The sequence below is a fragment of the Dama dama genome, chromosome 1, assembly GCF_033118175.1.
Source record: "Dama dama isolate Ldn47 chromosome 1, ASM3311817v1, whole genome shotgun sequence".
NCBI classification, from domain to species: Eukaryota; Metazoa; Chordata; class Mammalia; order Artiodactyla; family Cervidae; genus Dama; species Dama dama.
In genome coordinates, this window is record NC_083681.1 from 42,410,653 (window position 1) to 42,433,774 (window position 23,122).

The 23,122-nt window shown below is 43.7% G+C and overlaps 2 protein-coding genes across 8 annotated transcripts in view; one reads left to right on the plus strand and one right to left on the minus strand.

The window, feature by feature from the left end:
* The window catches only part of RNF141 (ring finger protein 141), a 35,353-nt gene extending 25,585 nt beyond the window's left edge, over positions 1-9,768 (plus strand). For both annotated transcript variants that reach the window (XM_061147793.1, XM_061147794.1), the window contains exons 5-6: positions 1,209-1,316; positions 6,723-9,768. In XM_061147793.1, coding sequence (XP_061003776.1) covers positions 1,209-1,316; positions 6,723-6,873 — 259 coding nt within the window. In that variant the 3' untranslated portion in view covers positions 6,874-9,768. The remainder of the gene's footprint in view (positions 1-1,208; positions 1,317-6,722) is intronic.
* Positions 9,769-11,559: 1,791 nt separating this feature from the next.
* AMPD3 (adenosine monophosphate deaminase 3) overlaps positions 11,560-23,122 on the minus strand; it is a 73,213-nt gene continuing 61,650 nt past the window's right edge. For all 6 annotated transcript variants that reach the window (XM_061147786.1, XM_061147789.1, XM_061147787.1 and 3 more), the window contains 8 exons: positions 22,902-23,033; positions 22,209-22,372; positions 21,170-21,296; positions 18,413-18,576; positions 17,308-17,428; positions 16,039-16,212; positions 14,233-14,343; positions 11,560-13,198 (listed from right to left, as the gene is read on the minus strand). In XM_061147786.1, coding sequence (XP_061003769.1) covers positions 13,022-13,198; positions 14,233-14,343; positions 16,039-16,212; positions 17,308-17,428; positions 18,413-18,576; positions 21,170-21,296; positions 22,209-22,372; positions 22,902-23,033 — 1,170 coding nt within the window. In that variant the 3' untranslated portion in view covers positions 11,560-13,021. The remainder of the gene's footprint in view (positions 13,199-14,232; positions 14,344-16,038; positions 16,213-17,307; positions 17,429-18,412; positions 18,577-21,169; positions 21,297-22,208; positions 22,373-22,901; positions 23,034-23,122) is intronic.

Sequence of the window (23,122 nt, forward strand, 5' to 3'; positions counted from 1 at the left end):
GACACTTTTTTCCCTACCTGTTTAGCTTTGTTTATTCACATTGAATGTCCTCTATCGAAATCCTGTCATTTTCCTACCTTATCTTTCTGACAAATTTGAAATATACTTTCTTCCTTCTTTACTTAGCACTTACTACACATAATGCACATTTGACATTCGCTTATTTTCTATATACAAATTGACAGATTTTAAAGTACTATATCAGTGTCTTACATACAGTGTATAAGCACAGCTGGGAATAAAAACATGTTAGAGGTAGTTTCTGCCCTTAAGAAGCTTATAGTCTAGTGGCTATACTTTGGAACATTTAATTTTTGTATAATTATAAAAGCAATACATGCTTGATGAAGAAAACCTAAACATTACAGAATAGCACAGAGATTAAAAGCAAATTTAAATCACTTCAAGAAATATATATTGAGAACCTAAGACAAACTCCTTATGAGTTTACAGTTTATGGATAGACTAACCAATAAACAGCCAATAAAATGTAGTATTTAAGACCTTTAGTTGAGGAAAATGTTGGGTTTTGAGAGCATAGAGAAGATGGTATCTTGAGCTGAGTAACTGAGGTTGGAGTTTGCCAAACACCACATGCAAAGGCACTTGGCTCACTCAGGGGCATTCTAAATTGTGGCTGGAGTAGAAAGTTGAACATCTCTTTTCTTCCTGAGATGAAAGAGCTCTTTGAGGACAGATACTTTGCATTCTATCTCTTTCACATTTCATATAGCACCTGAACCTTAAGACTAAGCTATTCTTTCATTTATATGCCCATTAGCTGCAGCAGCATAATATATAGACCCTGGGCAGGGCCCATATTTTAGAGAGCTTTATATCCTGCAAGGTGAATAACTCATATATTGGTTGAATTCATTTATAAAAATTCAGTATGATTAAAATGGCTAAGTTATTTTCAGAAAGATCTGAATATTTTTAGTTTTAGTCCATATTTTTCTTTTTAACCATCTCAGGATTTATCTTTTATCCAGTCTTTTCTCTATGAAATTTCCCCTGTAGTACTTCCCTAATATGTTTGCTATCCCTAAAATATAGGTTAATTTACTCTGATACTGCATGAGTCATGTTGTGCTTTATGTTGAGAGCACATACATCCTTGATTACACTTTTCAAGCCAATGGAAACAAAGTTTACAGCACAATGACAACAGAGAATATCACTGCTCCAGCTCATTTTTCACATTGCAGGGTAAAGCAGCTGACTGACGAGGAAGAGTGCTGTATTTGTATGGATGGTCGAGCTGACCTTATCCTGCCCTGTGCTCACAGCTTTTGTCAGAAGTGCATTGACAAGTGGTAAGTAGTCTGCTGCCTTCATGAGGTAGGCCAAGGTCAAATGGCAAAGTGTATATGAATACACTTCAAAAAATGCAAATATATTGTAGTTAACATAAGAGACTTTGTTCTTTAATATTTTGGATTTTATGACATGCCTACTATTGCTTAAAATATTTTTATACATAGTTTATAAAATGTGAGGATGTAGCTTAGTTTTGACAATTTACTTTTGCTATAAAGAGATTTGTGCCTGATTAGAGTCTGGAATCAAACATTTTTCCTTTCCTTCCATTTTTCTCCTCTTTTCTACATTTTCCCTCCATATGTCATTAGAAAGAATAATATTAATCCTTGAATATTGAATATTGGACCTGAGGAGAACTTTAGAGAATGGCTAGTCAAGCTCATTATTTTATAAAATAAGAATCAAGCATTTAAGAAAATTTATCAGACATACAGTAAACTATATATATTTAAAGTACAATTTGATATATGTATATACTCATAAAAATCATCCTCACAATTTAGATAATGAACAAATCCATCACCCCCAAGTTACCTCATGCCCACTGTAAGGTCTCCTTCCCCCAGTCCCTTGTCGTAGTCCCCAGACAACCACTAATATGGTTTCAGTCACTCACTGTAAAATAATCTGGATGTCCCATACAGTATATACTCTTTTTTGGTCTGGCTTCTTTCATCCATTATAATTTTTTCAAGATTTACTTTGTTGTAGTATGTATCAGTAGTTTCTTGCTTTTTATTGCTGAGTAGTAGTCATTGTACGAATATTCTGCAGCTACTTTATCCATTCACCTGTTGATGGTCATTGGGTTGTTTTGAATTTTTGGCTATTACAAATAAAGCTGCTATATACATTTGTGCTCAACTGTTTTTATGGATGTACATTTTGGCTTTTTTCTTGGATAAATAGCTACAAGTGGGATGGCTAGATCATATGGTAGGTGTATGTTTAACTTTTTAAGAAACTGCCAGTTGTTTTCCAAAGTGGTTATGCCATTTTACACTCCAGTGTATAAAAGTTCCAGTTGCCCTACAGCCTTGCCAGTACTTGGTATTTGTCATTCTAATTGTAGCCATTCTAATAAATGTGTAGTGGTATCTCATTGTGGTTTTAATTTGCCTTTCCCTGCTGACTGGTGGTGCTGAGCACTTTTCTTATGCTAATTTCCCATCTATATGTATTTCATCTGTGGTGAAATATTCATTCAGATTCTTTTGCCCATTTCTTTTTTAATTGTATTTTATTTTTAATTGGAGGATAATTACTTTACAATGTTGTGATGGTTTCTGCAATGCATCAACATGAATCAGCCCCAGGCACACATATGTCCCCTCTCTTAAACCTCCCTCCACCTCCCTCCCCATCCCACTCTTCTACGTTGTCACAGAGCACCAGTTTGAGTTCCCTGTGTCATAGAGCAGATTCCCACTCTTTTACATATGATAATATATATATTTCAGTACTACTTTCTCGATTTATCCCACCCTCTCCTTCCCTGACTGTGACCAAAAGTCTGTTCTTTATGTCTGTGTCTCCTTTGCTGCAGTGTTTACTGCAGCACTATTTACAGCAGCTAGGACGTGGAAGCAGCCTACATATCCATCAATAGATGAATGGATAAAGACGTTGTAGTACATATACACAGTGGAATATTAGTCAGTTATTAAAAAGAATGAAGTTGAGTCAGTTCTAATGAGGTGGATGAACCTAGAGCCCATTATACAGAGTGAAGTAAGTCAGAATGAGAAAGACAAATACCATATATTAATGCATATATATGGAATCTAGAAAGATGGTACTGATGATCCTACTTACCCAATTTTTTAATTAGTTGTTTTTGTATTAAGTTTTGAGAGTTCTTTATGTATTATGGATACATGCCCTTTATCAGATATATAATTTGCAAATATTTTCTCCCACTCTGATTTATCTTTTCATTCTTAAGAATATCTTTCAAAGAGTAGAAATTTTTAATTTTTATGAAGTCCAATTTCTCAATTTGTGATTAATGAATAATCATTTTGGTGTCGTATCTAAGAAATCTTTGTTTAACCCAAGGTCACGAAGATTTTCTTCCATTTTTCCTTCTAAAAGATTTATTGTTTTTAGGTTTTACATCTAGGTCTGTGATCCATTTTGAGTTAATTTTTGTATGGTGTGAGGTATGGATCAAAAAATTTTTATTTTATCCTTAATGGCTTTCCAGTTGCTCCAGCACAGTTTTTTGAAAAGACTGTGTTTTCTTCTCTAAAATTGCCTCTGCTCCTTTGTTGAAAATCAGTTGTTAAAACACAGGTGAGTATTTCTGAACTCTTTTCTGTTCCATTGACCTATTGTCTAATTCACACCAATATCATACTACTTTGATTAGTGTAGCTTTGTAAGTCTTAAAATCAGGGAGTATTAGTCCTCCAACTTTGTTCTTTTTCAAAGTTGTTTTGGTTTTTCTAGATCTTTTGCGTTTCAGTGTGAATTTTATAATCAGCTTGCCAATTTCTACCCAAAAAAGGCTGTAAGAATTTTGATTGGGATTGAGTTAAATAATTTGGGGAGTGTTAAGTTGGACATAGTGACTAAACAATAATAAAACTTCTTAACAATATTAAGTCTTCCAACCCATATCTCACTGTTTCTCCATTTATTTGAAAGTGAAAGTAAAGGTCACTCAGTCGTGTCCAACTCTTTGTGAACCCCATGGACTATACAGTCCATGGAATTCTCCAGGCCAGAATACTGTGGGTAGTCTTTGCCTTCTCCAGGAAATCTTCCCAACCCAAGGATCAAACCCAGGTCTCCCACAGGTCTTCTTTAATTTCCGTCATCAATCATAGTTTCCAGTGTTGCATATCACTAAGTATTTTATAGTTTTTATGTTACTTTAAATGTTATTTTTAAATTTCAATTTTTGATTATTGTATTTCTATATATTAAAAATAAGCAGTTTTGTGTATCAGTCTTGTACCCTGCAACCTTAATAATGATTTATTTATAAGCTCTTTTTTATAAATTCCATAGAATTTTATTGAATGACAGCAAAACATTTTTTGAGAGAGATTTTTTTCTGGTTATAAAATTTTAGACTGATGATAGTTTTTCTCTCAGTACTTTAATGACATTGCTCCACCATCTTCTTGCTTACAACATTTTCTATGAGAAATCTGCTCTCATCCTCATCTTTTTTCCTCTGTAGGTAATGTGCCTTTTTTCCTCTGGCTGTTTTTGAGGTTTTTTTTCCCGTTCATCTCTGATTTTCAGCAGTTTGATTTTGATGCGCCTTAGTTTTCTTCATGTTTCTTGCACTTAAGATTCATTGAGCTCCTTGGATTTGTAGGAGTATAGTATCGTGAGTTTTGGAAATTTTTCAGCCAGTATTTTCTTAAACATCCTTTTCTGTTCTCTTTTGTCCCATCTCCTTCTGGGACTCCAGCCACTGATGGACTAGACCACTTTTGCACAGTTCACAGATGCTATTTTCCTTCTTTTTTGAGTCATTTTCTCTGTGTTTAATTTTGGATAATTAATACTGCTATATCATTTCAAATTCACTGATCTTTTTTTCCTGCAGTCTGTTGCCATTAATCCCACCCAGTGTATTTTTTATTCAGATATCTTAGCTGTCATCCAGAAGTTCAAGTTTTTAGTATCTTCCAGTCTCTGCTTAATATGTGGTCTTTCCTCTCGCTTTTTAAATATATAGAATGTAGTTATCATAACCTTTTATTTTCTTGTTGCTGATTCTGATGTATCTGTCAGTTCTGGATTAGTTTTGATGGATTGTTTTCTTCATTTTGGGTTGTATTTTTATGCTTCTCTGTGTGAATGGTAGTTCTTAGCTGGGTTCCAGACATTGTGATTTTTTACCTTTTGGGGTACTAGATATTTTTGTATTCCTATAAATATCCTTGAGCTTTGTTCTGGAATATAGTTACTTGGAAACAGTTTGATCCTTTTGAGTCTTGCTTTTATGACTTGTTAGGCAGGACCAGAGTGATGTTTAGTTTAGAGTTAATAATGCCTTTGCTGAGGCAAGCCTTCAGAGTACTCTACCCGATGCTCCATGAATTACAAGGTTTTCCTCTGTCTGGTAGGAACAGGCAATGTCCAGGCCCTTTGTGAGCTTTGGTTACTGTCCCCTCAGATCCTTTTGAGTGATTCCTGGGCTTGAGTAGTTTCCTGACTTGCACACACTGATCATTACTCTGCTGAATATATCTACAGGGACCTTCAGTAGACTCTGGGATATACCCTTGGTGTAGCTTTCTCCTGTCCAGCACTTTATGCTAAGACCTAGCTGTCTTGGCGTCCTAAGATTCTCTGCTCTTGTCTTGTCAACTCAGGGAGTCTACCAGGCTCCATCTCAGTCTCCCCTGCTCTCTCTGTGGCATGGAAACTCTCAGAGGCAGTGAGCTGGGTAATTATAGGGCTCACCTTGTTTTGTTTCCCATCTCTCTGGCATTATAATCCTTTGTCATCTTGTGTTTAGTGTTGAAAACCATTATTTCATGTATTTTGTCCAGTGTTTTAGTTGTTTTAAGTGGGAAGATAAGTCTGGTCCCTTGGCCAGAAGCAGAAATCAACTGTTTTAAAATTGTGACTTGTGCACAGAAGAGCACAGATAATTATCTTTAAAACTATCTCTGAAGAACCAAAAATGAATCTGAACAATATATGCCAGCTCTACTTTCACATTTAGTTTTTAGAACAGATTTCTAAATTTTTGCACAGAAGCCAAAGAGCAATTGATATAATTTAATTACTTTGGTTTCAGATTTCACTGAGCAATAAAGAGAAAAATATTTTCCCTCTGTGACGTTTCTGGCTCAAATATGCTATTTTTTAAATTTCCAAAGTAATGTTTGACAAGAGAAAAAAATCCCTTTGGAAAACATAATCTTATTTAAGTGATTATATATAAGCTCTTTCTTCCCCCCAAAATTATTCTGCATGTAAAGTTCATTTTATTTTAAGCCTTGAATGCTTTCATTCCATTGTTTATAGCAGTAAAAGATAGGAAAAAACCTAGATGTCCTTCCTTCTATGGGAGATAAGTTAAATGAATTATGGCCTATCCAAACAGTGTATGTTTATTTTGAATAGGCAGCTCTAACATGTGCTGATACTTGTAAAAAAGAGCAGTGATGTGTAGACACATACAAGCTTGGTCATGGCTAATCTGTCTCTAGAAGAATATATAAAAAACTGAATAATATATAAGAAACTGGTTAACAGCAGTTGCCTCTGGGGATAATAAAGATTAGGGTAGGAGGAAGAGATGTAGTTTTCACTATACACTTTTACGCTATTTCCTTTAAAAAAAAATGTACATGTACTACATTTCAAATTCAGTGTTCTAAACAGAAAAAGAAAACAAATTATTCTTTATTTGATTTCTCTAATAGGAGTGATCGACACAGGAATTGCCCTATTTGTCGCCTACAGATGACTGGAGCGAATGAATCTTGGGTGGTATCAGATGCACCCACTGAAGATGATATGGCTAACTATATTCTTAACATGGCTGATGAGGCAGGCCAGCCCCATAGGCCGTGACCTCCTGGTGGAGTGTTCCATTGCTGGTGTGGGCTACACATACTTCAGTCATGGGGAGAGAGGGCAGGGATGTTGTAGCACAGACACAGCAATTCCCCCCACCCTCTTATTTTTGCTATTCTGACAGTTTGTCCTTTTATTTTGATAAACTTTCCCTGTCTTCCACTTGTGATAAATTAAAATTTGCTACCGTTTTAGACCATATTTTCCTATTATTTATCTGTTCTAATACATATTAGGACTAATTGCTCTTGAATTCTTTGCTGAGTTAACAACATTTCCAGGGGCTTCTGAAATGCTTACTTTTCAGGGCAAGAGTATTCTGGAATCTATTTAGTTAGGTTTAAAATAGACCTTGAATTTTAAAAAAGTTGTAGCCATCTGTGAGAAAATCTTAACTGAAAATGTATAATACATCAGAGTGCATGTTACTACTTAAATTAGTCTTTCCTGCTGGGATCTAAGGAATATGTATGCCCCCTTGTGGTTGACTATTGCTCTTTTAATAGTTTTTACTTGAAATAATCTGTAATTATTTTGTAACTTTAACAATGTGTTTTGGAACTACATGTTTTTTAACTTAAGTGTTTTTTTTCCCCCATGCTGTGTAATATGGGTGAAGACTATGAATTAGGGCAGGACTTTGCCTTGTAAATGGATTTCTGCTGGGGAGTCTTCTTGGCTATTCTAGAAATGCTTTCCTACAGCTGGGAAACTGTTCTAAATAGCTTTTGGTAATACTTATTCATCCTGGAGATTCAGATGGAGGTTTTTCTTCATCAGGGACCCTAAATTTTATGTCCAAATTATGATAAGTCTTTAATATTGGTTTATGGTGCTTTTATTTTCTTAATTTGAAGGCATCTTCCTGAGGTCCCAGAGTCTTCAAATTTCTTAGATTAAGAAAATAGTATGTAGCCTTTTAACCATATGTACACAAAAACCCCTGAAAATTAGGAGATAACTTGACTTTCTGTTTCACTGCATTTCATTTGAAACGCCAGGAAAGGGTATAGATATGATGTTCAGTAGCACTTGAGCCACTTTTTAAAAATTTTGTTTATAAGGTAAAATTTTATTTTATGCTACACATTAACATTTCAGCATATAATAAACTAGGGCCTGATGTCTTTAAAAAGTGTTTTAACATTCCACATAATTTTCTGATTTATTATTGGTATGTTACAAATATTACTATTTTCTGAAGTACCAAAGCATACAATTTAAGTTGCTGCTTATTGACGGCAGAATTTTTGGATACTGGGGACTTTAATCAGAATGCAAATTAAGTAATTTTTAGGAAAAATGTCTGACCAAATGTAGCTTGGATTTTACCCACTAATATAATACTAATAATTGGTTGACTTTCATGATGGAGGCAGCTGTTTATACAAGAGGAGTACTGGGGTCTCTGTCCTTTTGACCTGGCAGTGCACTTGTTGGCTGTGTGACCTGAGAAAGCCCCTTCCTCTGGTTTGCAGGCTGTTTAGAAACAGACTTTATCTGTGGTGTTCACACTTTCTTTCAGTAGCAGAACTGTTTTTTTTCCAAGTAAAAATCTTACTCAAAATCCCTATACACATGTGCTGCGTGCGCGCACGCACACACACACACACACACACACACACACACACAATACCCCCCTACCCCGACCCTGCTCTATCATTTTCTCATTATACATTTCCTTATATAAATTTATGTACCACAGTAACTAAATATTTATGAAATCAGCCAACAAAAACATGTTAATACACTGGTGATTACAAGTATATAGGAATTTGATGAGTAACACAGTTGCATGATGGGACTTTTTTTTTTTTTTTTCCAAAAAAAAATTCAATTAAATCCAAGTCAAAATTCAGACCTCTGATTCTCCTCCATAGGTTCCTCAGTACTCCATGGAACATATTTTGAAAACTTGAAGATAAAAGTCTTTAAAAAGTCTTCTAAAATATGTTCCATGGAGTACTGTCTTTATGGATTAGATTTGCTGAGTCTCATTCAGATTGCCCAATTTAAGAATGTTTCTGAAAATGAATAGTTTCTTTACAGATTTTTGAATCTTTCCAGGTATAGCCAATGATTTTATCCCCCAGAATCCTTTGTCTTTCAAGGAATTAGTTTTCGTAGTGAGCCCAGTGACTTGATGTTGCCCTTTTTATTTTCCAATATAAGCTCCAAGACGCTAACTGATCTACTGTGAAATATATTTTTACTAGCCTTATCAAATGAGCACAGTTTTTTGCTCACTCCATTAAACTGGTTGATAATTCTTTAGATGTGAATGTTAGGTAGATTCTACTGTAATAACTAATTGTAAAAGTTGTAAATTTGTTTAATGGATGAAATGTGTACTTTTTGTATTCTGTACAGCTTGTCTTTTTTAAATATTAAGTACTTAAATGCACTTACTATGATAGGAAATATGTGTGCCTTCTAGGATTTATGAAGCTGTTTCATGAACTGTTAAGAAATTTGTAAGTATAAAGTTTCCCTGTCTTAATAACAAAGGGTTTACTCATAATACTGTAGAACTTTAGTTTGAGAAAATGGATTTGACTATGGACTGAATTTAGAAGTTGAAGATAATAGTATTTGTTTTGTTCTTGGGGCAAACTGACGTATTGTGCAATAAATAATCTTTAGCAAGTAAATTTTAGGTAATTGAGATTTTTTTTTTTATCATGTAGTTTCTCGTTTTTATATACCAAGTGTTTATATTCCTTAGAGGACTGTTTTGTGTTGTGTTCTGGCAGATTGTGATGTTTTTGTGCTATGTTTTAAAACACTTCAAATTAGACTCGATTTACTTATACCTAATATAGGTAATAAGGCTGCTTGAACAGTGATTTTTATCATTGAGAAGTTGGATTCATTAAAAGGCAGTCCAAAGAATTTGCACTTTTAACTTTTTTTTTTTTGTCATTAAGTCCAGCTTACTTTCTCTATCTAGGAGTAAGAAAGCTACTTGGAGATTAGGGAAATCAGGTGATCACCCACATTTATAAAGGGCATTTACAATGACAATATAATATAAACAGCAACATGTGTTCACTTGTTTTCATGTCTTTCTGTTACCCTACTGGATAGTAAAAATAATAAAATACTTCACCCTGTGGTGGTTTTGATATTTTACCTTATCAGATAATTTCTAAGATAAAAGTAGAATTAGAGAAGCAGGTTAGAATCTTAGTGCTGAGAATGGGAATGCCATTTATAAGGAGTAGCAGTTCACAATTAATGTGCATCATCATGGAGAAGTACACATTCTGATGTCAAAGACATAAAAGCCCCCTCAGAGATTTATTTTTACAATCTTGCAGCTTGTTTATAGTCTAGTCTAACTCTGGCATACTCGAGCTCCCTAATAAGATATTTCTTTAGAGGTTGAAGGTATAAAAATTTTCAAGGAACTATGTCTGATAAGTGTTCCTTTTATTGCAGTTAGTTATACCTGTTTTTTGTAACAGTCATAGTTTTTAGGTAGAGAATACCTAGGTGTATTACCAGTGTATCCCCTTCAGTTGCGTCTGCCATCTCTCAGAAAATGATCAAAATAGTATTTCACCATCACGGCACTCAGAAACAAGAGAAAGCCATAGGGATGTGCTTTTAACTTGCTTTATCCAGGGTAAGACAAAGTAAAGGTGCAGGACAGGCCTTGGTAAACACCACCCCAGGAGCTGTGATTGATTTTTATGAGGCACAGAACAATAACATTGATCATTTCAACAGTGCAGTTTCAAGTAACACTTAATGTGAACTTGAGCCCTTTAGAATAAGCATGTCTCAAAAACCATTCTGCTAGAAACGTGGGCTAGTGTACAATTGGCTTTGATTTCCAACTGTGATCACAAAAGAGATTCACCCTAAAAAGGCCAGTTAGGTTGATGATTTATTACATTGTGCTATAGAAAAAGGTATCTGAAAAGCGTGCAGGTCAGGTAAAATCCAACAGGTGTTGACTGAACAGACTGGAGATATATCCAGGGAAAAGGAAATGACCATGTGAGACTTTGCTCATGAACTGTTACAGCAGAAGTTAGAAAAAAAGAGCCAAAGTTTCCCTCCTGGGTTTTGCAAGCTTCAGTTCAAATTTTTGAGTTTTCCTAGTGAATGTCATCCATATCTGAATCTTGATTCAGAAAATATAAATTAGTAATTATTGATAGCTTTTCATGATGCCTATATCTTTTTTTTTTTAATTTAAAGATTTGCCTAAAATAGTTTAAAACTGTTGAGCCATAATCCTAACAGACTTTATTTAATAATTAAATGCTTGATACATATAAAATGACAATGAAAAACTGTAAAATACTTATGTTCAGGCAAATGTATACAAATGGCTTTTCAAAAATAATGAGTGCCTAAGATAAATACTTGGTTTTCATTTAGTTTCACGGTTAGCTATAAGATAGCATATGTTTGCCTCGTAAAAAAACTGTATTTATTGTTCCGTATGCTAAGTTGACCAGTGGAGGGGATAATCATTATCAAGTGACAGGACAACCTAAAGCCAGGTAAGCATCTTCACAGGCAAAAATAGTGTTCTTCTAACTCTGTAATGATTCACAAGGGCTTACTCTAGTCTACATTTGCCTATAGAGATAGACAAGAAGGTCCTTGAGCAGCCTCTTGAGTTCCAGGAGCATACAACCTTAAAAAATTTCCAAAAGAGGAAATTCATTCAGTTTTATATAATATACATTTATTGAGCACCTACTATGTACCAGGCACTAGTAACACAGATGAAGAGTACATTGGTAAAGCTTAAATTCAGACTGGTCTTTAAAAATGCTTTCTACCTGGCCCCTGGGACCACATATATGCTGAAGAGGTCTGCATATTAGGTAAAGGAGACATTTCACCTTGGGGGGCAGAAAATGCACCAAGTTACAGTGATAAAAAAAAATTCTAAATTTGTCAGGCCTGAAAGAATAGTGGGGAAAGGACTAGGTTAGGGTTAGGGAAACCTAGTTCTGATCCTATTACTTATTAGAGCTGTGTGACCTTAAGCAAAGTTCACTTCTGTGACCCTAACTGTTCATAAGTAAAATGATAATTGGGCTACAATCACAGAATATTAGAGCCAAAAGGAACAGAGGTCATCTAGTCCTGTGCTTTTCAAAGTCCTTAGTTCAAACGTAAATACATAGAAGCCCCAGTATAAAACCGCTGAAAGCTGAGTCACCTTGAAGTAAAAGCAGCACCTCAGAGCCTCAACCCCCTTCTCATTCCCTGCCCTGAAGTAGTCCAGGAGCTGAACTCACAGAACACCACTGAAAACCACTCATCTGATCTAAACCTTCACCTTTCAGATGAGGAAACCAAGACACAGAATAGGAGTGATGGCTGTGATATGAATATTTGGTTTCCTAAATATGAAGGGAGGAAGGCTAAATAAACAGTTTTAAAAACTTATTAAAAAAAAAAAAAAAAAACACACAAGGAAGTTTTCTAATTCTCTCAAAGTAGCTCCTTTATGAAAGGGAGCTTTGAAGCAGATTTTAAGGCAGCCAGCCCATGAGAGGCTGAAATGAACAACTACCAACAAGGTTTATAGAGAGGACTATGGCAGAAAATCATATATACTTCACATCAGTGGGCACTGGACCATGTAAGTTCCTGGCCCCCACAATGCAAGCATTAGCACTTTGAAGAGGAACATTTGGAAAATTAGCAATTAGTTCAGACAAGTTTCTAGCTCCCAGATCCCCAAGGAGGAGTCACCATCTATTACTCAAAAATATTAACAGAAACTGGCATGAAGTGAAGTGAAGTCGCTCAGTCGTGTCTGACTCTGCAACCCCATCGACTAGCCTACCAGGCTTCTCCGTCCATGGGATTTTCCAGGCAAGAATACCAGAATGGGTTGTCATTTCCTTCTCCAGGGGATCTTCCCAACCCAGGGATTGAACCCAGGTCTCCCGTATCGCAGGCAGACACTTTACTCTGAGCCACCAGGGAAGCCACTGAAATGGGCATGTTAGACCTTAAAGTGAACAGTGCAACCAAAAATCACTAGTTTGAAAGTTCTTCAGCAGGATCCTCTCCATGGAGGAAAGTCCTAGTTTGGTATCTTGACCACTGTTAATCACGGCAAACTTGAAATTAAACCAAAAGGTTAAAACACGTGTCCAGCACTCGACTAGTTGGTCAGGGCTGTGATCTCTTCCGATTTCATGGCATCAGACAGGAAGCTGAGCTCATTGCACAGGGTCTCGTATCGGAATGCCATCCGGATCTGAGCAACATTTGTCTTTCGAATATCGTTTCCTTCAGGTCCTTCTTTATAGTAATTTTGTCCCAGAAATTTTTGCTTTTCCTATGGACCAAGAGAAATACAAATGAAACAATATACCTTATATTCACTTTCTGTATCCACATGGCAGCTCAGACTTAGCCATACCAAATCAGGCTTTTCCTCCAAAGCAGGTCCTCCATCAAGACATCTTTCCTCACAGAGCTGTTACAAAATTCCTCCTGCGTTCCTGTCCTCAAGGATGTCACCCTGATAACCACATTCAGTGCCTTCATTTCTAACTGTGCTTTCCTTGATCAGAAAGACAAGAACTATAAGAGCCGCTGGCAATGAAGGTGAAGGCGTGAAGATTCTGGAAGTCTCTCCCGAGAGCTGACAAGGGCACACAGATGTGCCTGGGGACAACCAGTCCAAGGAACCAGGTCCCCACAAGATGAATCTTGAGCCTTAACTCTCATCTGCATCCGCATCCAACAAGAAGAGCACAATGCAGCTCTCTCCCTGTACCACTGACGCTGCCCAGGGGAGCTGCCCAGGGACACAGACACCCTCTGCAGCAGCGGTTCTAAACCCTGGCTCCGCATCAGAATCACCTAGGGAGCTGATAAAAAAAAATGAGTGATGTCTGGGTCCCATTCCTAGAGTTTTCTGTTCAGTCTAGGTACTGTTCAGCTATTTGAGAAGCACTGAGTGCTTATTATGTGCCAGAGTCTAATTCAGACCCCAGGGATGTGATGCTGAACTTATATTCTGGAAGGCAGGGCAGAAAAACATATGACTACATAATGGCAATGTCAGTAGTAATAAATGTTACGGGGAAAAAAAAAAGACAGACTTAAGGGATGGATAATGAGGGCAGGTTTGTGGCTACCATAGAACGAGTGATCAGGGAAGGCCTCTCCAAGAAGGTGACATGTGAGCAGAGATCTGAAAAAGGCGTCAGAGCAGCCATGAAAATTCACGAGTTTTCCCCAGTGGTCTCCCCTAGAATGTGGCAGAGACCCTGCTTGTTTCATCCATCCACAGTGGCAGGGCCGAAAAAAACGCCTGGCACACAGCAGGCATCTGACGCACGGTGTGGAAAGGGCGAGAGGTACCTGATGCGAGAGGCCGCTCTGCAGCACACTGTTCCTGGCGATCTCACACAGGTCACACGTGCTCAGCTTCCACACTTGAGCCGCAATTGCGTATTCTTCCATAAGCGCTTCCTAGATTCCCCCCAGAGGAAACGTTAGATGGGAGTCTGTCCATTTCAATGATTCTCGTATTTCCCAAGCTAGGAACATCAGACCAACATTGCAGATTTCATTTTTCCTTAAGAACTGGCACATGGACAATAAAACAACATCCCCCTCCCCCTAAAATCACAAACTCCCAAGATCTTTTTTGTCTGAAAGTTCAGGTAACCAAAGACAGAAATATCAAAGAACACCTACAGATTTATCTGTTGACCAGCACATGTTCAAGGCCCTGCGCCCAGGACTAGGGGTGCCAGCCTGCTCTCCTGTGCCTATCCCTGTCATACACACTTTTAATACCTACTCCGCAGCCTTGCTTTGTAGTTAATACTTTTTCTTAAGATTGTCCAAAATAAAAGTTAATCTGAGTAAAGTACTAACAGAGATGGAGCATTAATTAGGAATGAGAAGTGGTCAAGGATCAGTAGTGAGATAGTGTAAGTCTGGGAGGCTTTAAGCTTGAGCTGTGCTTTCACTTTCTCAGTTGTGAAATATTTCACATTTATCACAGGCCCTCTATCACCTCTGCCACATCATTGCCTCTGTATCCTAGAGCAGTGGTTCTGAAAACACAGTCTCAGGATTCCTAAGGGTCCCCAAGGCTTTTTGAAAGGTCCTCCCTTTTCCAACTATGGATTTATTTCGTAAGGCAAGATTTCTTCATGCACTTTGGTAAAATCAATTTGTCACAACAGATTGACTGCAGAAGCAGAGATGAGAATCCAGCTTGTCTTCTATCAACCCAGACATTAAAGAGATTTGCAAAAATGTAAAGCAATGCCATTCTCTATTTTGTTATCAAAGTTTGTGGAAATACGGTTATTTCTCATAAAAATTGCTAATTGTGTTAACATTTCATGATTTATTAGTGTTATTTTTACGTGAGTTAATATTTTTCAATTTCACACAGTTAATTTTTGCTAGTTACAAGGCACATGAACCTCAGCTCTCTGAGAGCCTCAGTTCCTCATTATATAAAGGAGGCTTGAGATCAGAGGCTTCCCTGGTGGCTCAGTGGTAAAGAAGAACTCGCGTGCCAATGCAGGAGATGCAAGTTTGATCCCTGGGTTGGGAGGATCCCCCAGAGAAGGAAATGGCAACCCACTCCAGTATTCTTGCTTGGGAAATGCCATGGACAGAGGAGCCTAGCAGACTGCATAGTCCATGGGATTGCAAAAGAGTCGGACACAGTAGTAGCTGAGCACGCACACGTGAGACCAGAAGCCTGGAGCCTGTCCTAGAAAACCTAGGTACTTCTGTTTTTACTAATCTGCGGCTGGTCTCATCATTACCACCCAAATGTGCTGGTACGCTGGTGACTGGTCCCCATGCATGATACCACCTTTCCCTTCCTCCTCGCTGTCCCAGAGATCCACAACTTCCTAGTAATCATAGTGGTAACAAAAATGGTAGCTAACATTCTTAATACAAGTAACTCTGCCAAAATTACAGAGCTAGGGAATATCTAAGGGAAAGTGAAAGGCAAAGAAAAGAAATCCTCATGGTTTCAAGAACCCCAAAAAAGGGCTTCTGGGAGCAACAGTTTTTCCTCACCAGGAGCTTCCTCTTGTCTTCACTGGCCCCCAGTCCCACCCTGAAGGCACCGTGTGCCCAGGTCCCTAACGTGGGAGGACGGCAGCCCTCACCCTCCCCTAGGGTCCTCACCTTCGTGTAGTGAAACTGCATGGGATCGTCGGTGGAGAGAGAAACATGAAGCCCCTTGTGCAGGAATTCCCTCAGAGGGTTTTTGGAATATTCGAGGAACAGACTGTTGTTGCTCAGAGGAGACATGGCAATGGGGATCTGGGCCAGGTAGTAGAGATACTGCAACACTGGACTCTGCAAAAGAACCGCCAAACTCAGGAGACAAGAGCCGAAGTGGGGGGCACTCACCAGCGGAAGCCAGGGCTCCGGGCGGGGTCTGTGGGAGACCCCCGAGCTCCCTGCCAGGGCTCTGGGCCCCACCCTCTGCGTTCACCTCTCTCCTGCATCGGGGCCCATCCCTCCCCGGGACTGCTCTCCCGCCGTTGCTGGAAGCGCTCCGTCTTGGCTCCAGACCGGAAGCACAGCTCAGGGCAGGAAGGGCACCCGCCAGGCCCCGGGCTGACCCCAGCCTACGTCCTCAGGTCCCCTCTCCCAGGCACTGACCCCAACAAGTCAGCCCTTGGAGATGCCCCACTTTTGTTGTTTTGCTTGACCACAAACATTGAGGTTGTTACTGTAAACACTGCAACTCCTTGGAGGTGGAAAGGGGCGGATATGACTGGGCTAGAGTGGTTCTCTGATGTAGCACCCACTCCACACAGAAACATGAGGCATGGCTAGACTCCCCCTAGGAACAGGGAAGGAGAGGAGTTTGAGCAAAATATCCTTCCTATGGAAGTGAGTCAAAATATGGAGAAGAATGAATGCATTGAGTTCATGGTAGCATTAATTACACAAGCAAAAAGTCAGATGGATTCTGTGCAACAGCTGGAGAAGGGCTATCCTTCCGCAGCCTTTAGGATAAGCAACACAGATTTCACGTCACAGCACAGAAAAATGCTTGTCATACAAAGTTAAGGGAGAAAGAAGGAACTGTTTGTTATGATAATCTTATTAAAAACATGCCCTGGAAAAAAAAAAGATGGGAATTGGAAACAATAACAAGCTAATGCTTTTTTTATTTAAGTGAGAGCAGTAAGGATTTTTTTTTCTATTTCTCCATTTTTTCGAAAACCTAAATTGTGATGGATTTGATCATATTGTTTCATAATTAAATATAAAACCAAGAGACTACAGATAGCAAAGCCTAGAAAAAGAACCAGCGCTTCTGCATCACTGGCCAGTGCCTCCCAGGGTGTGGCCAGAGCCCAGGTGGTCCCCATCCTCCCCAGAGGAGCCCCAGGGCGGGACTGTCACGGCAGGGCAGGCATCTGTCAGGGCCCCAGTTACCTTCTTGAGGAGCAGCCCGTGGGAAATGTTGTCGGCAGTCAGGAAAGCAGAAACCAGGTGGGTGATGGAGCCGGCCTCCCCGCAGTGAGGCCGGAATAGGAACGTGCTCAGGCCCCGTTCCCTGCAGGCGTGAGGCTCACGGTGAGAAAGGACCCTGGTCCCCCTGCCCCAGGCCCCGAGGGCCTGCACCGCTCCCTCAGGGCCCCCTCCAGGGAAGACAGTCACCCATGGCAGGGTCAGCACAGCTGACACACAGCACCCTGGAAACCTCTCCCCAAATTCTGAGACCCAGGCCAGGGCTCCTCAGAACCAAGAGATGCCATCTCCGGGGAACAGAGAGAGGGCCCAGTCCTCCATCCATCTTCTCCTCCAGGGGCCTGGTAGCCCAGATTCAGAGCAGGCAAGGCCCTGAGAAACCATCAAGTCCAGACTCTGTTGTAAGAAGGGGGCAACCCCAGAGAGTGCAGCCAGATGTCAGAAGCCCCTGAGCAGGGCAGCAATGGAGCTGAACTAGAGCCCCTGCCTCAGAAAGCTCAGCCCAGGACTCCACCCCTGGCCGTCTCCTTTCAGCCGTGGACCCACTCAAAAGCCCCACACCCAAGACCTAGCGCTGGCTGAGGCCTCAGCCTCACGACCCGGCAGGGGTGGGAAGGACCGCTCAGCGCCCTGCCGCCTGGACCCCGCCTGGGTGTGTGTGCTGGGGGAGCCCGGGCGCACAAGACCACGGGATGGAAGCTCTGTGAGGGCATGAATCCAGTCTGTTTTGCTCCCTATTATGTGTCCTGGGCCCAGGACAGGGCCTTCACTTGGCAGGTGCTGTGATGAATGGATGGACACACATAGGAATTGCCACTGGTGTGGAGGTGAGTGACCATGTCGGAAGGTCACGTGTCTGTATCCTATGAGGGATGGACACACACACAGGTGTGGCGTGTGTATGGACACGTGTGTCCAGGCACGGGGGCTGGCCGCCTTGTATGTGTGATGGTGTCTGTTGCAGCGAGCGGGCCCGTGCGTGTGTGGGTGGCCCTGCCGGCGTGGGTCGCCCGGTGCAGTGGGTTGGGGAGCACCCCAGTGCGAGGGGTGCGCAGGGCTGCTCACCCACCTGCGGAGGTTGTTCAGCACCATGATGTTGGCGTACATGTAGTACAGGTAGTAGCTGTAGGGCGGGTTCTGCTCGCTGGTCCAGACGTCCGGGCTGGGGCTCTTGTCCGAGAACATGTGGTCACTGTGCTTGGACTCGTCGTCCACGCTGTCAAACCCCGTCACCTGGGCCGGAGGAGGGATCCTGCATCAAGCTGCATCTGGCAGACGGGCTGCCAGAGCCAAGTGATAAAGGCCTTGGCGCCCAGGCCTCTCAGCTGGGGACCCCGGGGCTTGCCTGAGCCACATTTCTCCCAGGGATGGGGAGTGGGCACAGCACCCCAGGCGCTCCCTCCAGGGTTTCCAGAAGTACCCCGGAAGCCAGCCTAGAGAGCACCAAGCCCCTGTGTGGTGGCAACAGCGAAGGGAAACTCAGGCCAGGCCAGGTGAAGGGCGAGGCGGCTGGACTCACCTCCTGTCCTCCGCTGTGCCATCAGCATCAGTGACAACAGCTGTGAGGGGAAGGGGACAGGCGTTTCCATACACCTAGGGTGTGTCAGGCCCTGCGTGAAGCACCGACCACACATCATCAGCCAACTCAATGCTCAAGTGGCCCTGAGAGGACGGGGCTTGGCTGAGAGCCGAGCAGGGCTGGTGAAGGCACTTGCCCATGTGAGACCACTAGCTGAGCCTAGATGGGCTCGGGGTCTGCACTCTTTGGGGCTGCAGGCCACCCTGGGGTGGCCACGAGAAGCCAGATGGGATGCCTCACAAGCAGGCCAAGGTGGGCGCCATCCAAGAGGGCTTCTTGGAAGGCTGAGTCCTGGCCCCCGGAGCCTGCCTCTGAGCAGGGTCAGAGCAGCTCAGAAGACACCCCTCCCCGCACCATACTCACACCGACACTGGGCCCACACTACACTCCAGGAGCCCACCCGAGTCACCAGACTCTTGCTGTCACCTCCTCCCAGAGGTCAGGCCCTGGGGGAGGACGTACCTGCGAGGACCCAGCTCCCAGCCGGCACGCGGGGCCGCTTTGCTCCCGTCACTCAGCCACAGCAGGGCTTTGGGAAGGGGCCCCTGAAGGACCGGCCCAGTCTGGGGGGCTCCCAGCCCAGGCCCAGCCAGGTCTGCCTGTTCCTAACTGGGCAGTAGAGGCCCAGGGGAGCAAAGGACCACCAAGGTCTTGCCAGAATCTTCCCTGGCAGAGTCATATGTCAAAGGAAATGACGGTCCCCACCGCAGCTCTCAGCGTGGCCTGGACACGTCTGGGGCCCAGAGTGACCTCGAGTTCTGCCCTGTCTGCACTCACAGCTCCGTGGTGCTCCTGAACTCTCAGGGCCCAGCATGGGGGCAATGTCAGCCCCTCTCCTGAGCTCTGCGTCCCCCCAGGCAGGGCCCTAAACTGGACATCCCAAGGGCCTCAAGCACAGAATCTGTCCAAACCCCAACTCCTCCTCCTCCCCAGCCTCCCCACTCCCCGCATAGCTGGCAGTGACCTCCTAAAGACACAGCACCCGCTCCCCTGCAAAACCAGGCACCCAGGGCCCCTCCAGCTCCTCACCTTGCTCACCTACAGGCCATGCCCAAGCCCCGTCTGTTCTCCAGCCGCACCCACCACCTGTATACCCCTCACTCTCCTTAATGGGAGGCAGGATCCTATGGGATCGGTGACACCTGGGTCAGGACCCTGGGTTTGAATTCCAGTCCTGCCCCTCTTAGCTCTGTGGTCTCTCAGTTTCCTGGTGTGTAAATTGGAGCTAGTAGCTTCACAGGACTGCTGTAAGGATTAAGTGAGATAATCCACAGTGTCTTAACACACAGCAATGCATAATCACGCTGGCTACTACCTACCAAACGGTTGTAAAATGGGGCAGTCATGAGGGTGAGATGAGATCGCATCATGGCGTAGACCACTGGGCCGGGGAGGTCATCAGTGTGAGCTGTTACTGCTGCTTCAAGCCCCATTCACGTCTCTACTGCTGGAGCAGGCCCCCGACTCCCACCTTGCCCCCCTGCCCCCACCTCCTACTACCTTCTGGTTCCAGGGCTTTCCTCACCCAACAGCCTGCATGCTGATGGTCTACGACATAAATTCAATGCTGGCCTTCCACCTGTTCAAACTTTCCAGCACCCCCCAACCCTCCCCGCTACAGATACACTCAGCCATCCCTCCACCGCCACCTCTTCACCCTGAGCCCTCTGGGATCTTCCCTGCCTCCCTCCCTGTCAGAAACCATCCACACCATAACCTCCACCAGGCACTGAACTTGCCTCTCACCGTCTGCAGTCACCTCTGTTCTGGGTACCCAGAGGGCGGGACAAGCTCCTGCTCCCCTGATGCCCTTCCTAGTTAAGTCTCTTCTCCACCCTTCTCCCCTCTCCCACAACTAAGCAGAAAAATATATTTTGTGGGGCTTAACCAAACAAGGTATGAGAACCACTGGTGTCTAGGGGAAAGCAGGAGTCTGAAATGTCTGCAGCTGGGGCGGGCCTGGTCCTTTCAGCCCCGCCTGGTCAGGAACTGACTCTTCAGTCTTTCTGCCCTGTGGCTGCCTTCCCAGCACCCCACCCATGCCTGTAGGGCCACCCCAGAAGAGAAGGGAACTTCCCTTCTCTGCAAGAAGCTTGTTATTCTAGAAATTCAGCTTCTTAGGGTTGGACACTTCATGCCTGGGGCACATCAGTGACAGGATCTTAGAAGGTAAGCTGACTCAACTTGCTGGGAGTCTTCTCCTCCCTCCCTCACTGGGCACATCACCTGAGCAACACCCATGCTTACATATTTGAGGAAGAGGTGAAGCTCTCGGTGATCTTGAGGGTTGATGGTGGCCTCGAAAAGGGGCAGGAAGATGTTCTCCAGCATCTTCCCGAAGCTTGGCAGCAGCTTCTTTGACCTAAATATGTCACTGGGGGAAAGGGAGATTTGCCAATGAAGGTGGTCCCAATAGTGACCTGTCAGAGACCAGCCCTGGTCCCTTCCTCAGGCAGTGCAAGTCCCCATTTAAGCACCCAGGGAAGGGTCAGAGGTGGGGCTCCAACACAGATCATTCCCCTCCTCACCAGGTTCTGCAATACCAAGCATTGATTGGCACACTCAGCACCTACCCAATGCCCATCAGTGAGCGTTCTTCAGCTAGAGGCCACACTGGGAGGGGGACACTGGGATTCAGGCTGATCTAACTCGCCGCCACTCAGCTCAGTTCCCCTAAACCACAAGGCCCAGCCATTCCAGGGGCCCTACCTGGCCCAGACTGGAGAGGACAGGAGTAGTCTGAGCCATATCCAGGCAGTGGGCCAGCAATGTGGGCCCCCATCAGGTTATGCAGACTCCCAGCCTCACGCAAAAAGATAGTCCATCCTCAGATTGCAGTGACAAGAAGATGGGCAGTCGTTTTCCCCCCAGGGCTTCCCAGGTGGCGCAGTGGTAGAGTCAGCCTGCCAATGCAGGAGACACAAGAGACACGGGTTCGACCTGTGGGTCAGGAAGATCCCCTGGAGAAATGCATGGCAACCCACTCCAGTATTCTTGCCTGGAAAATTCCATGGGCAGAAAAGCCTGGTGGGCTACAGTCAATGGGTCTCAAGGAGTCAGATATGACTAAGCGACTGAGCACACAGTTCCACCAGGCCTTTGCAATCATATGTTCTTCAAAGAACAGTGTTGAAGCATCACAAGGACATCTGTGCAGACCGCCCCTCCCTGTAGGGGAGGCCCAGGGGCACCAGGCCTAGGCTGGCACTGGAACAGGCTCAGCAGATCCTCCGGGACAGGCTGGCGACCCCAGAGGACACGGGTAGACAGCAGCCACCCCACTTACTAGATCCGGGGCACCTGGATGATCCAGCGCATGTTGGGCGAGTAGACCTTGTGCTGGATGAACCAGCGGGCCAGGCTGGGCCACTCCTCGGGACTGCGGCCGTAGATGGAGAGCCGTGGCTCTGAGTACTGGTACTTGCTCTCCTCCAGCTCCCGGGCCACCTCCTGGCACCAAGAAGAGCTCAGGTCAGCCCAAGGCTTGACCCTGGGTTGACCCCAGCAGCAGACCCTGCAGCTCCCCCAGCCACCAGCTCCCCGGCTCAGAAGGCCTGATCTACACCTCTTGTTAGCACTCACTCCACCTTCGTGGGGAAGAAAGCCCTGGGCTTGCACAGGCACACGTGTGACCAGGCCCGGCAGCAGAAGCATCTCCTCACAGAGCGAACCTGTACCCAGGGCAGACTGCAAACACGCAGAGCAGCAAGCCTGGATGTGGAGGGCTGGACTGGGATGGACATCCTCCCCTTCCTCTTGCCTGCAGTCAGCACAGTCCACACACAGCACTTCCTGCCCACCTGGAAGCCGGCGGCCAGGGCCACAGCACTGGCCACCGGGCACCTGCACCCCGCCTGAGCCGGACGGACAGGGATTCAGGAAGGGGAAGAGGACAGGAGACCCTGCAGGCCCCCACTCCCTGAACGCAGATGCTGTCGGGAATCCCAGGAGGGCTTGGAGACGCCCAGGGCTCACTCACCTTGACCATCCGAGCGAAGTACTCTCCTCCTAGGTAGTTTTCTGTTTTTAGATACAGGTCTCGTAGCTCGCTGGCCCCCACAGGGTTGTACTTGGAGTTGAACTTGTCAAAGCGGTGGAACGTCTGCCGACCCTGGAGAAAGAGACACCAGCCAGCTCACCACGCTATCCTGCAGCCACCAGACACACGCCTCCTCCAGCCTTCACAATGTGGCCTCCGCG